Source organism: Sturnus vulgaris, chromosome 6, assembly GCF_052056855.1.
Source record: "Sturnus vulgaris isolate bStuVul1 chromosome 6, bStuVul1.hap1, whole genome shotgun sequence".
Classification (NCBI taxonomy): domain Eukaryota; kingdom Metazoa; phylum Chordata; class Aves; order Passeriformes; family Sturnidae; genus Sturnus; species Sturnus vulgaris.
In genome coordinates this window covers 39,986,866-39,999,635 of record NC_142248.1, presented here as the reverse complement: position 1 = coordinate 39,999,635, position 12,770 = coordinate 39,986,866, and the positions used below count along the sequence as shown (strand labels likewise).

At 40.8% G+C, this 12,770-nt stretch overlaps 1 protein-coding gene and 1 long non-coding RNA gene across 5 annotated transcripts in view; one reads left to right on the top strand and one right to left on the bottom strand.

Moving 5' to 3' along the window:
* LOC148223445 (uncharacterized) overlaps positions 1-12,770 on the top strand; it is a 31,929-nt gene that overhangs the window by 15,852 nt on the left and 3,307 nt on the right. Inside the window, exon 5 of one of the 2 annotated variants that reach the window (XR_015804264.1) lies at positions 11,495-11,562. The exons of the other annotated variant lie outside the window; for it this stretch is intronic. This is a non-coding gene — a long non-coding RNA (uncharacterized LOC148223445). The remainder of the gene's footprint in view (positions 1-11,494; positions 11,563-12,770) is intronic. 2 annotated transcript variants of the gene reach the window in all.
* Positions 7,595-12,770, bottom strand: part of INF2 (inverted formin 2) — a 40,412-nt gene continuing 35,236 nt past the window's right edge. The window contains exons 22-23 of one of the 3 annotated variants that reach the window (XM_014871864.2): positions 11,944-12,003; positions 7,595-8,844 (exon numbers count right to left, since the gene is read on the bottom strand). In XM_014871864.2, coding sequence (XP_014727350.2) covers positions 11,945-12,003 — 59 coding nt within the window. In that variant the 3' untranslated portion in view covers positions 7,595-8,844; position 11,944. The remainder of the gene's footprint in view (positions 8,845-11,943; positions 12,004-12,770) is intronic. The other 2 variants (XM_088166296.1, XM_088166297.1) reach the window with 2 other exon arrangements.

The following is a 12,770-nucleotide window of genomic DNA, read 5'->3' as shown; positions in this document are numbered from 1 at the left end:
CTTGTGGATGAGCAGTGTCCTGGGACACCTAATCTCAGTAGCTGGAGCTGCTATGTGATTTCTCTCTTTATAATTTCTACAGCAATGACCATTAAAAATGGCAGAAGCAGCATGTGCTAAAAGGGGAGCAGTGAGCAAACTATCAATGCTCCAGAAATGACATGGTAGGTGCAGCATTTTTAGGGACTACATGTAGGCAGAAACAAAGCTCCCTGTCATCCTACTCTTGAACAAAACACACATTAAGAGCATCAGCAGTTTTAACTAGGTGGGAACTTTCATTTCCTGTGCAGCATGAGAGATTTTTTTGGTATATACACCACATTTTTATTCTCAAAGAGCTAAGTTAATACTTATGAATTACCATTTTCCTCTGGATGCAGCAATTTTGGAGATTTACTAAAACAGAAAAAACTCATTAAGGGAGCTGTATTAAAACCTGCAATTTATGCATTTCTAGCCCACAGTATACCTGTAAAGCATCTCCTATAATCTGGAACTATTTGTCTTTGAAACCCGGCAGTTGATAGTGATGATGAACTGCTGATGAGACTCATTAAGTCTCCAGCTCTTACAGCCCCAATAAAATTGTGAACCAATGCATCTAAGGCAAAAGAAAGCAATAACATTTTGACTTTTTTAGTCTTAATTTAGTAATACTGTCTTACATTATGAACATTAAATGTTAAATCAGCCAGTAAATAACATTTGATTTACATACTAAATGGCACCAGTTAAAATAACTAAGTAAAGCCTATAATAGAAAATTAATATTAACCATATTTGCAGTTTACTTGAATTAATTTGTAGTTGGTTTCCCTATTTTTTTTCACAAATTAGCAGTTTCCCCAAAGGTAAAGCAGGCTTACATTTATTTTAAGTAAAGGACTTAATGTATCCCCTTTAGGACTTCACAATTTTTGTGGTAAACTTGTACATATGTCTGTAATTACCCTAACGGGACAAGTGAAGGATTCAGCCCTATGAAAAAGCCTAATGAGAAATGAGAAAGCCTAATGAGAAATAAGCCACTTTCTGCTAAAAGTATTAGGAATAAAATGAGCTGATTAAAAAAAAAATCTTATTAGAAATGCTCATGTAAAATTCTGCTGCTTGTTTATTTTAATTAAGCTATAGGGAGAATCAGTAAGACTATTAATTAGGAAGCTCTTTTTCTTTTAATCAGCGTGCTCATCTAAATTGCTACAGGGTTTGTGTAAAGAAAAGTCTTATTTTTAAAAATCCTACTAACAAGTAGTACTATACAAGAAACAGCTATGCTTTGAATGATAAATAGGCTTATTATAATGTATCTCCAAAGATTATACTTTAGAGACTATGTAGAGAAATGCATGCTTTTAAAAAGATTAAAGCTTTGGTATAACTTCAAGGCAGCTGTAACTTACATTGCTGATAATGTTCAAATGAGCTTATGGGTATATTTTAAAAAGAAATCTCTGTGAAATTTCTCCTTAGAAAGTGCAGCCTCCCGTCCCCGGTGAATACATACATAAATATACAAACATCTCAATGCAGCCAGACAAGCACTTGCACTGCCACCACTTAGACAGGGCAGGGAACAGAGATTGACTCAATACATCAGCCCAATTCTGATAATCTTATTGAATCAGTTAACTTGCAATTAACTGTGAAGCTGTTCTCAGTGCTCTACTACTCCAGCTTGTGTTTTATGGGGAAAGCTGATGATGCTTGAGGACCACCACAATACAAGCTTTCATTTCCACTTTTTTATCTGACTATGCTGAAAATAGGCACACTTCTCATTAACCTTGAAAGAGAAGATGTATTTTGACAGCATAGTTTAGAATTGTCAGTCAGATTAAAAAAATATCTTACCTCTGTGATTTAGATCATGTAAATACTCCCAATTTTTCACAGCTTGTGTTGCTAATGGACTGAATATGAGACTACCTTATTTTGTAAAACTTGATTTTCTTTGTAATGGGAATTTCATTTGTTGGTCACTATTATACTATAAACAGGGATTTCAATGAATGTTTCAGAAGACCTGTTATTTCCTCTTGTGTATTATAAATAATCTAAAAGGTTTCTCTTGAGGTGGAAGTAGTTTAAAAACTGTGCCCCACACACATTCAAGGTAAGCACAGTGTCAATATCTGCAGTATAAGACAGTTTTGAGGATATGAAGATGTAGTTCTTACCAAATGGCTGGAGTTGAGCAGCAGGATGTATAACCCGACTGGGGAGAGGGTTAGTCACTTGTTTATGCAGACAGCTGCTCCCTAACTAGAACAAAGCTGTTGTTCATTAGCTCCCAATGGGCTCCACTTGCTTTGCTTCAGATTCAGGCACTGACTTGCATTAAGATAATATTGGTGTTAATATTCCTCACTGTTGACTTTGCAACTCATGTAATTTATTCTTGATTATTTTGATTCTTACAAGGATAAAAATAAGGAGAAAATAGAAATCTTAATCCTTTCTTGCACAAGCAATCTTCTTACTATAAGATTCACACTTTTCAGATTCCTGAGGGTTTTCAAGGCTTTTCTGCAACCTGGGGTAAGACAAGACTTTGGGGAATAGTAATTCCTTGCAAGTTTCCCTCTTCCTTTTTTTTTTTTTGATTCTAGTATGGCTGAAAACAGTAAAGAGAAAAAGAGATTATTTTTTTTTTCTAATTGGTAACAATATTTCTGTTGTGGTAGTTTTCATCAATATTGTTCAAAGTGTTTCAAAGGAAGCCATTACCCCCAGTTTAGAGATGGGGAAACTGAGGCACAGTTCTGTGCTTCAGTTCCTAAGAGGTTCTGTGCTTGCCCACAGCCTCTTAGGAAGCCAGTGGCAGAAAATGAGTAATCTCAGTAGCCCAAGTTGCTGGCATTTCACTTCAGTGCTCCGTCTGTCAAAACCAGTCTTTAGTCTTTGCAGTTCACCTCTCATTAAGATCCAGCTACTGCTGTGCATCCATTTCCTCGTATCAAAAATCTGGAAGCTGTTGGAATCTGAAAGCAGCTGGAAAAAGTTGGAAACAAAGTGAAAGCACTCACTTTTCATTCTGTAGCTGCCTCTGCTGCTGGCAGGAATGTGGCTGTGAAGTGTGTGTGCTTAATGCCTGTGGACTCTGTCCTAGGGATGGAATTAATGAAAAACTCCTCTAAGGGAACTGGCTCCACTTTTTGGCAGCTGGTGGTAAGGCAGGAACCTTGGGATCTGCTGCAGAAGGAGCCTGGGCCAGCAGCAGCAGCTGTGGGTGGCAGATGTTAGGAGACACTGCTGCTAAGATCACTTGCTGGTCTCTGTGCCCTGCAGCAGAGTGATGAGGTGGTTCAAGGTACCATGGAAAGGTGTTTTTAGAGTATGGGGACGGACTGTGAAAAGCAGGAGACTGGGAGAAGATGTGTTGTAGGATCAGCAGAGGAATTTGTAGAGAATAGGGATGAACTCTTCAAAATTGAAAGAAATGTCAACCGTTGCTTCAATTGGGCCTTGTATAGCTGAAGAGATTAAAGACAGGACATAATAGCTTTAATCTTTGGATATTTGCTAGGTTTGAGATAGGTCATGGTTTGAAGAGATTGCTGTGCTGGCTCTCATTTGATCTACATGCTGTTATGCAATAGTTTGCACGCAGACCTTTGCAGGCAGCTGTGTGTGTCACAGAACATGCCTTGTGGAGAGCAGGGTCTCTTCTCTGTCCTCTAGACCTCTAACAAGGTAGAGCAGTTGAAATACTCAGAAGGAGAAAACCTCCTTCTTGTGCTGCTCTCCCTGGGGTCTCTCTAAGGAGGTATTTTAGATAAACAAATCATTTGTCTGTGATTCAGGATGGGTTTGTAGACTGCTGGTATTGTGAATGCAGTCACTATCTCTGGGGCATATTCTTCTGAGTATAACACTGGTTCACCAAAGAGGATTAACACACAGACCTGAAAGGGTTTCTGAACTCCTATTACTCCTGTCTTTTATACTTGTATCTGCTTCTTGCTGAACAGAGAATCATAAAAAACACTGGTTGGAAAGGACCCTGGAAATGGTTTTGTCCAAGATCCCTTTTCAGAGGATGATCATCACTACTCTGGTTTTGTCTAATTGAGCTGTGAAAATCTGAACAAATGGAGGTACAAAACATGGCAAAGTATATAGAAAAACCTGTTAGTCTCAAAGGATGAGTCCTGGAAACTGTGTGCTACTGAGGGTTTAATTTTGATTCCAAAATCAAGTTGTGGGTTTCAAAGGATTGCAGGACGAGATTTCATAGACCTGTTACCCTTTTTGCATGTGCATGTGCTACCTCTGTTTTTCCTCTTTCTTCATGTATTCTGACTGATGGATTTAGTGTTTAATTGTCACTGATTTATGACTAAACTTATAGCAGATTATGCTGTATGAAGCCACATAAATACCAGACACACATCAGGTTCTGCATGCCCTGAGCAGGGCAAACCAACCATAACCAAAATAATGTAGGTGTCATCAGCAAAGACTGCTGATCTTAGAAAAAACTTACTTTGACAGGCTGGGAGTGTATCTAAACTGACTTGATAGGAGCTGACTGCCACGGAGTGATTCTTGTCTTCTGACTTTGAGTAATGCAAGCTGAGCCTGCATAAAATCTCCATTATGGAAGCACAGGGCTCCTGCTAATTCCTACCGACACCTGGCTCTGTGTGAATTGTCACACACAGCTCTTGCAGGAGTTGTTTTTGCTGCAGCAAAGAGAGCATTAGAGAGTCCCTAATGTGAATTAAGTGCTAGCACAGCATGGATGATGGGGTGAGTTACCTACAGAGCTGACTATGTTGATTAACGTGCAGTGATCAAATTCTCCCCTGGTATTTACGGTCTGGTACCTCCTCTGAACTAAGGAATTTGGAACATTTTTCTTTACTGTGGATGTCACTTCTGTTGCAAATCCTGCAAATAATGTGGTAATTTTGCAAGATAGATACCATGCAGTAACTGCAAACATCTAGAGAGGTCCTATCACTATCACTATCACTGCCCCATTTTTAACCCTCTGTAGTCACACTTCTAGTCATGGGAAAGCTGTTTATCATATCCTGCCGTTTTGTTTGTGAGATGACCAAACAAAATGTGGTTTCTGATGGAGTTGGTTCATGACTCTATTTGCTTTCAGACACCTTATGTGAACATAACGTCATGACTGTCATGTTCACCCATATTTCATTGCCGTGGCTATTACCACGCAGACAGAACAAGCCAGGGTTCCTGCAGTGCTGATGTTTAGCGTTGGTAAGCTTGCATGTTGTACTTGGTTGATCACTGTGTACCAGAAATATGAAGCTGTAGATCCAGGCTTTACATTTAGACAAATGGAAACTGGTTAATTTTGCTGAAACAGGCTTATGCATTTTTTTTAAATTTCGATTTATCCTGCCTCTTTCTAACTGGAACAGAAGGTATTTCTCAGCTCCCTTGGCTTTATGGAATGAGGACCAAATGACATACTCAGCCCAAAACATACTGGCATAGCTTTGAGATTTCAGCCATGCTTCAAGTACAGTGCAAAGCTGTGGTGGTGCTCATGAACTAGATATAGCTTCATTTATAGCTCTCTTTCTTTTCATAGACTCATTTTAGTTGGAGAAGGACCTCTGAGATCATCAGGTCCAAGCTTTGACCAAACTAGTGCCAACTAAACCACAGCACTAAGTGTCATATCAAGTTGTTTCAAGTTGTTTCTTGAACATTTATAGGGATGGTGAGATATCATGTATAGAGAAAACAAGGAAGGCAAAAGTTCAGCTAGAACTCAATCTGGCCACTGCTGTGAAAGATTATAAAAAGTGGTTTTATAAATATGCTGCCAACCAAAGAGGGACAAGGAAAATCTCCATCCTTATGGGATGTGAAGGGGAACATTATCACCACAGATGAGGAAAAGGCTGCCTTCTTTGCCTCAGTCTTTAACAGTAAGACTGGTTATCCTCAGGGCAACCAGCCCCCTGAGCTGGCAGAGAGGGACAGAGAGCAGAATAGGTTCTCCCACAATCCAGGAGGACATGGCCACTGACCTGTGCCACTTAGGCACTCACAAATCCATGGGGCTGGATGGGATCCACCCCAGAGTACTGAGGGAGCTGGCAGAAGAGCAGAACAATTGGTAATTATAACTAAGCATATACGACAATTACATGCTTAGGTGCTTTATATCCTATGTGGAAAATACAGGACTTTGATGGACGAATTATCATGAATCATAGGTCTTCCCCATCCCCACCAGAGAAAGGAAACTCACCAAGTATTTCTTTTATTCTAAATGTGGAAATATTTTCAGTGTTGAAATAAAAAAATCCCCAAAAACTAACCCTGAAAATTCATCTCACTAAACATAGCTGATTTTTTATGTGAAATATTTGGAAAAGACTTCTGCTGATTTCTCCCATACTTTCATTTTATCATATAGCCAATGCTTACAGAATATGCATTTATTTGGCAGCAAGAAGCTTGTGGTGGTCACAGCCTGGTTTACATACCAGACTCCATGTGCAGTTACTGTTGTACACCAAAAGAATTCTATTTTGAGGTCTGTACTCATGGCTGACTTAAATGACCACATCTCTGTTGAACTGGCCACGATATTCTTTTTACCAACAATTCATTTAGTCTTTCAACCACTCAAAAATCTTCAGGATCGTGAGCTTTATTTCAAGCTCATAAATGGAACAAAACTGCACATCCCAGTTGAATATCAGTCTTTGACCTGCTCTTACTCTTTTCTTCTGTTTTTCTTAAATAATCACTGTAATGGAAGCAGAGCTGCTCTGGAGCAATAAATTATAAATGTTGTGCTCGAGTCTGCTGATTGGAATGTGATTGAATAGATAATTTACAGATGACTATTGAACAAAGAGCCTCTGGTGGCTCAAAATAACCCATTTCTTAGTAAACTCTTGAAAGCAGGGGAAAGATACTGCCAAAAACCCACTCTTTAAAGGCCAAGGTAAGCACACAGAGTAATAAAAACTCTGGCTGCAGAAATGAGCTGCTGTCTGGGTGGAAATGAGGGAAGCTGAAAGATCCAGATGGAGAAATGGATACATGCTGTAGGTGAGCAGTCAGTGGGGCATCAACAGGAAAGGTTCACTAGGTAACACCCAGAAAACCTGTTTGTTCCCTAGTCCTGCATCTCCAAATGATGTCGCTGCTATTGATCCAACAGTGCGGTGGTGAGCAGTAGGCTGGCTGTGCCCTGCTAGCCTGGGCTGCAGGCTCTTCTGGAAACACAGAGCTGGGAGAACAGTCTTATACTCAGGTTTTTGCAGCTTGGAGTCTAATCTGAGAGCAGCAGATTGAGGAGCAAAAGAATAGTGCTTGGTGATGTGGTCTGAGACTGGGAAAGAAGGGGAAAAAAGGGGAGACCTGTAGATGTGATAAAGACAGTCCTGCAAATCAAACCCTGGTGACATGGTTCTGTACAGGGAATGCTGGGGGTATCCCTGCTTCTGCCAGCAGGAATGGGCTTTCCTTTGCAACAGGGCTGTGCTACTCTGCAGTGTATCCTGCACTGAACCTGCCCCTGTGTCTGTTCTCAACTCATCTCTGCTTCTGTTGACCAGTTCTCAATATGCTCATAGTGATGCCGTGGTTAAAACAAACCAGTGATTTAATTCTTGGTTTCACTTCTAAGTTTTCAGTATTACAAGGACATTACAAGTCCTATTAAGCAAAGCAAAATAAGCTTTAGCCTGCACATTAGTTTAGCCACAGTGAGTCACCATATAAATGAACAGTTCTGAAATGTACCCAGCTCTTCCACTGGATTTATGTTTCAGTACATATCATACCACAGATTCAACAAACATAGATAATTTTAAATTGACAGCTATGTACAGAATTATTATACAGTGTTATTACAAAACTTGAGAAATAAAGCTCTGAATTTTGAAAACACAGTACTGCACAGTCCCAGTTTTAAAGCCAAAGTAACATGATTCCACACGTTCTGCAGCTTGGACATAGACTCTTGAGTACAAGCAGCTGACAATGGAAATCAAACCCAGAGATTTACTACGGGATAAGCTGAAAATGTCTCCAATAGAGCACTCTGAAGAACCTCTTCTTTTTGCTTTAGTAAGAGAAACCAGGGCCCTGGTTCTCCAAAAGTTGATGGATGCATCAGTGTGTGTGACAAGACTACTTAAAACTACTGATGCTCTTTAACTTAATTGCACATAACCATCATGTAGGAACCAGACACTATTTATATGGCCATATGCTTACTAAAATACATATTTTCACTTTTTTTTCCCATGTAACCAATTTCCCTTGCTTTAAGTGATTGAGAGTAAAAATACATTTGTCCAATCTTGGGTCTTGGACCTGGTCCAATATAAGTCATCAGTGGGCAATGAGAAGAGGGACTTTACACACCTCCACCCATGATGGTACAGCCACTGCTTAATTTATACCTTTAATTTAGTTGAGGCACTGCTGTTTTTAACAATTTTTCGAGGGCTAAACCCCGCAGTCTGTTCTTGGGCCACACTCATCTGTCATTTCAAGAGGAGTTTGGCCTAAGAGCAGGTTGAAAGACTTGGCTTCCAGGACAGTGGATGGCAGGTCTGACCCTTTCACTGCCACTATGCACAGAACTATCCCCTGCCCCCACAGGTGCCCAGTGCAAGGCACAGGCTGAGGGGCCCAAAGTCTCTGGGGAGGCTCTTTAGGTCCTGGGGAGGGGAGTGAAAGGCTGCACGAAGAGAGGCTGTGGGTCTTCATGGGGCAGAAGCTGTCCATGGTGGCATTTCATTGATGCAGAAGCTGGAGTCTCAGAAGCTGGCAGCACTCCAGGGACACCTGAGAGGTTCTCTCATACCTTCTGCCTTGCTGTGACACCTGCAGGAAGAGGGAGAAATGCAAATTATTTGCAACTATGAACAAAAGTGGTGTGTTTTTGCATGCATGTGTATCTAATAGTTGAGGTCCTACTAGGGAAATCAGTTTAATCTGTTCCTCAGATAACATAAAAACAGGTAGTTTGATGTACTTAATAAAACCTTCATGTTTCCAGAACCAATCCTGATGTTCCAGAGTTTGAGCAACTTTGCCTTTAAGTTTAGTCCAATACCATATATCCTTCTAGGTATTAAATTGCTGAATTAACTAAATCTAGGGGATTTAGCAGGACTGTCAGAAGGATGGGGCAGCACACTGTAGCCTGTCTCACTCCATAACTAAATCAAATACCATTTCTAAAGGCAGACATGAAGGCAAGGGCCTAGCAGGAGGATGAGCATTAGACTGATGACATTCTCACAATCCAGTTAAGAACTGCCCACAGACTATTCTGGGTCTGCAGAAGGGGAGGTGAAGCATCTGTCCCTCAAGAATTAAAGGAAAACCTGGACTCTCAATCCCTTCTATGTCTTTGCAGGGGAAGGCTGATGTGCCACATTGCCATGTGCATGTCATAGCTGCCCTTCTGCCCTTTCCCTCCCTCCTCCCCAGACTGTGGTCTCTGAGCTGGTCTGTATTCCCAGTTTGGTTTTTCTTTTATTTACTAGGGAACAAATTAATTTGATTTGTGAGCAGAGAAATTGCTAAAGCCCAGTTGTTTATGGACTTGTGCTTTCAAGGCTTTTCTTTCCTCTAACCATTCTAAGTGACATACAGAAGGGAAGAAAAGGAGAGCTGCATTTGTCTGTGGGAATTCTCTAGGGTCTAAGGCAGGCAAACTCAAAGAGCAGCTCTCTTGAGTTCAGGTGCTTGTACAGTCTCTCTTTTACTGTCACCTTTATAAAATGGTTCTTCAAGCTCTTTCTGGACTTGGCTGGAATTGAGTTGAGATGTTGTCAGGGTGCACACAAACAGTGTGACCACCAGTGCCTTGATTCCAGAGGAAAAACAGCAAAAACATTTCTTTCAAGAACATTAACATAATGTGGGATACCATTCTTTAGGAGTAAAAGCTGATAGTTAAAGACATTAACATTATTACAGAAATTGCTGTATAACAAGATATGGTCAAGGTGAGGCAAGAACTCAGTAGCTCATTACAGTCTTTATTGCTCTGAAATATTATCACAGAGTGTCAGGCTGTTCTTGCTCTCTGCTGCTGTTAGGGAAGCTCTAAAAACTCGTAAGGGGTTTGAATCTTGATCCCTGCAGCTGGTTCTGCACAAGAAGGAAGAAGATTCTTGTGGCTTCACTGAGACCCATTAACTTCCACATCAACAAATCCACCAGAGAAAGAAATATGCTGTACCAAAAGAGAACTAGTAGGGATCTGAACAGACCATGTATGCTTGGGACAAAACATAAAATAAAAAAAAAAAATATCAGGTGGAAGATCCTAGGAAAAAATACTGATTGGTAACACTCAAGGCTTGCTGAATCTGTTTTATCAAGAAGTTCTGTCTCATCTGTCTCATCAAGACAGGAGCTGCATTTGGAGAGGAAGTTCTCTGGCAGGAGACTAAGACAAGCAAATGGGTTTTTGCTTCTGCTGCCCTTGCTGTGTGACATAGAAAAGAAAGGAAAAAGAGAAGTGCAGGTTTCAAGGTGCAGCTCATCTCTGCCTTCCTGGCATCAAAGCCCAGGTGGGCTCTGCTGGTGCAATGCCAGGCACTGCATTGCAAGGATGCAGTGAAACCCTTGCCTGACTTGGCCATGTCATGCAGGTAATGTATGCCCATGCATTCCTCTGTGTTGTGTTTCTATGTCTTCCTAGGACAAAGTGAAACTATGTTTCATATATTTTTTCAAATATGACTTTTTTTAGGCCTGTATGCTTAAAAAAAATTTTGAGTTAAGCTTAACTCATGGTCCCAGCTGTCCTTCCAATGCAGCATGTCCACTGGTCCAGCATACTTCTCACCTATGCTTCATTGCTACTATTTTCTGTTCCTGCAGGAAATCTTCCTTAAGATTTTTAAACCAACAGAGCTACTTTCACTTCATGTAATCCTATGGTACTGCAAGATAAGTGCCAAAAGGAGGGCAGGAGTACTCAGGACTGCAACTAGCCAATGTATATCCCATTTTCTCTTGCTAGCAGTGATCCTCCAGGCGCAGGAACAAAAGCAGTCCTGTGGGGAAATCCTGCACAGATTGCTCCTGTCTCTGTGCAGGAGCAGGGCTCCCAGTGGGGCTACCAGCCCCAGGGAACTTGGGCTGCTGGAGAATAAATACATTCCTTTCAGGAAGCAAGACAAAGAATGATTTGATAATATTGATTTAGTTCATAAGAGATGCTCATCAGCATGGAAAGGACAAGGCGTAACTATGCAATTTCAGTACAGTGGGTGTTTCAGTTGTTTATTTTTCTTGCTTTTCTTTTCACTTGCTGTAAAAACAGGGGAAGTTTTGCAAATTAAAGTCTCATCCTGGAATTCCTTTTGAGGGGCAACTGTATGTTGCCAGCACCAGTGAAGGATGCAGGGAACTTGTGTGCAAGTCAGAAGTTGAATTTAGCTTTGAGTGGGAGCTGATATCTCGCCCCAACTAGTATTTGTCCCTGGGTCCAGTGTTTTATTCTCTTTTCCAGATACCCATATTTAAACAGTGCTATAGAAAGCGGTTACCCACAAGCAAACCAAATGTTCTTTGCTGGAGGTAGGTACTGAAATTGCATTTTTACAGTTTTTGAGAAAATAATGTGATCAAAGCAAGGACTTTGTTCATCACATGAAGTTTGATTGTTTGGTTAGAATAATGGCTCTTAATTATCTGCAGGGAGAAGCAGTTTGGCTGCTGCTGACACAGAGGACAAACATGTGGGCTGTGACCCTGTGTCGAATGGAGATAAGCACTGACTCCACTCAACACAAGATCAACACCCTGGAGAGTAAAAATCAGAGTAACAAATTTATTTCACATGTGTTTGTGATTAGACACAAAGACAAAAAGCTGAGATGATGTGTTGAATACTGATTAGGTCTGTGAAGTCCCAGTGTTGTGGTTAGTTCACAAAAAACACTTTTGTAGTTTACATACCTCATTGTGTCACACAATCTTTTTTTGTTTTATTATCTCCAGTATCAGTCTCAACTTCTGCTTTTGAACAAAAGAGAGATACTAAATATATCTGATCATGGCAAGGCCAAGGTAACAAAAGGGAACTTTTTATGATGAAAATACTGTCTAGTAGCAGAGAGATTCCTAAGAACATAGAAACTTTGAATGGTTTGTGTTAGAAGGGACCTTAAAGATCATCTAGTTCCAACCCCCTTGATGCCATCCCTGGATTCCCAGGGAACTCTGTGGCTTTTGCAGGCTGGGATCAGTTCTTAAGCCAGAAGTCCTAATTTCAGGTGTCAGGAAAGCACTGCCAGGGCTGGGAGCATGGGATGCTCCCATTGCTGCAGCTTCTGCTCCTCCAAAGAAACAAGTTTGGGAACTACTGTTCTAGGAAATCACTTTTGGTTTGTGGCTTGTTTCTAAGGGAATGTAGCATGTTTAGAAATGTAAATAACTACAACCCTGGGGCATGCTGCATTAAAAGGGTAAGTCCCTCTGTGGCAGCTGCTCAAACTATGCTGTTTTTCTCAGCAATGGGTATTCAAACCCTCCTTTTCTTTCTCCTTCACCCTTCTTGAAAGGAAACCATCAAGCATTGGTAGAAAAAGACTTTCCCATTTGCCTGCCCATTTGACCTCAGGATCTTGTAGGAAACAGGCTTTGGAAAGTATGCTGTAAGTTCTAAAGGCTGGCAGACCCATCTGTCTTTCCTATGAGGCATCTCTAATTTGGGATTAAGGTGGTAGGATCTAAAGGACTTGGACACTCTTCCCAGGTTTGGGACTGGCTGAGGACTTTTGGTA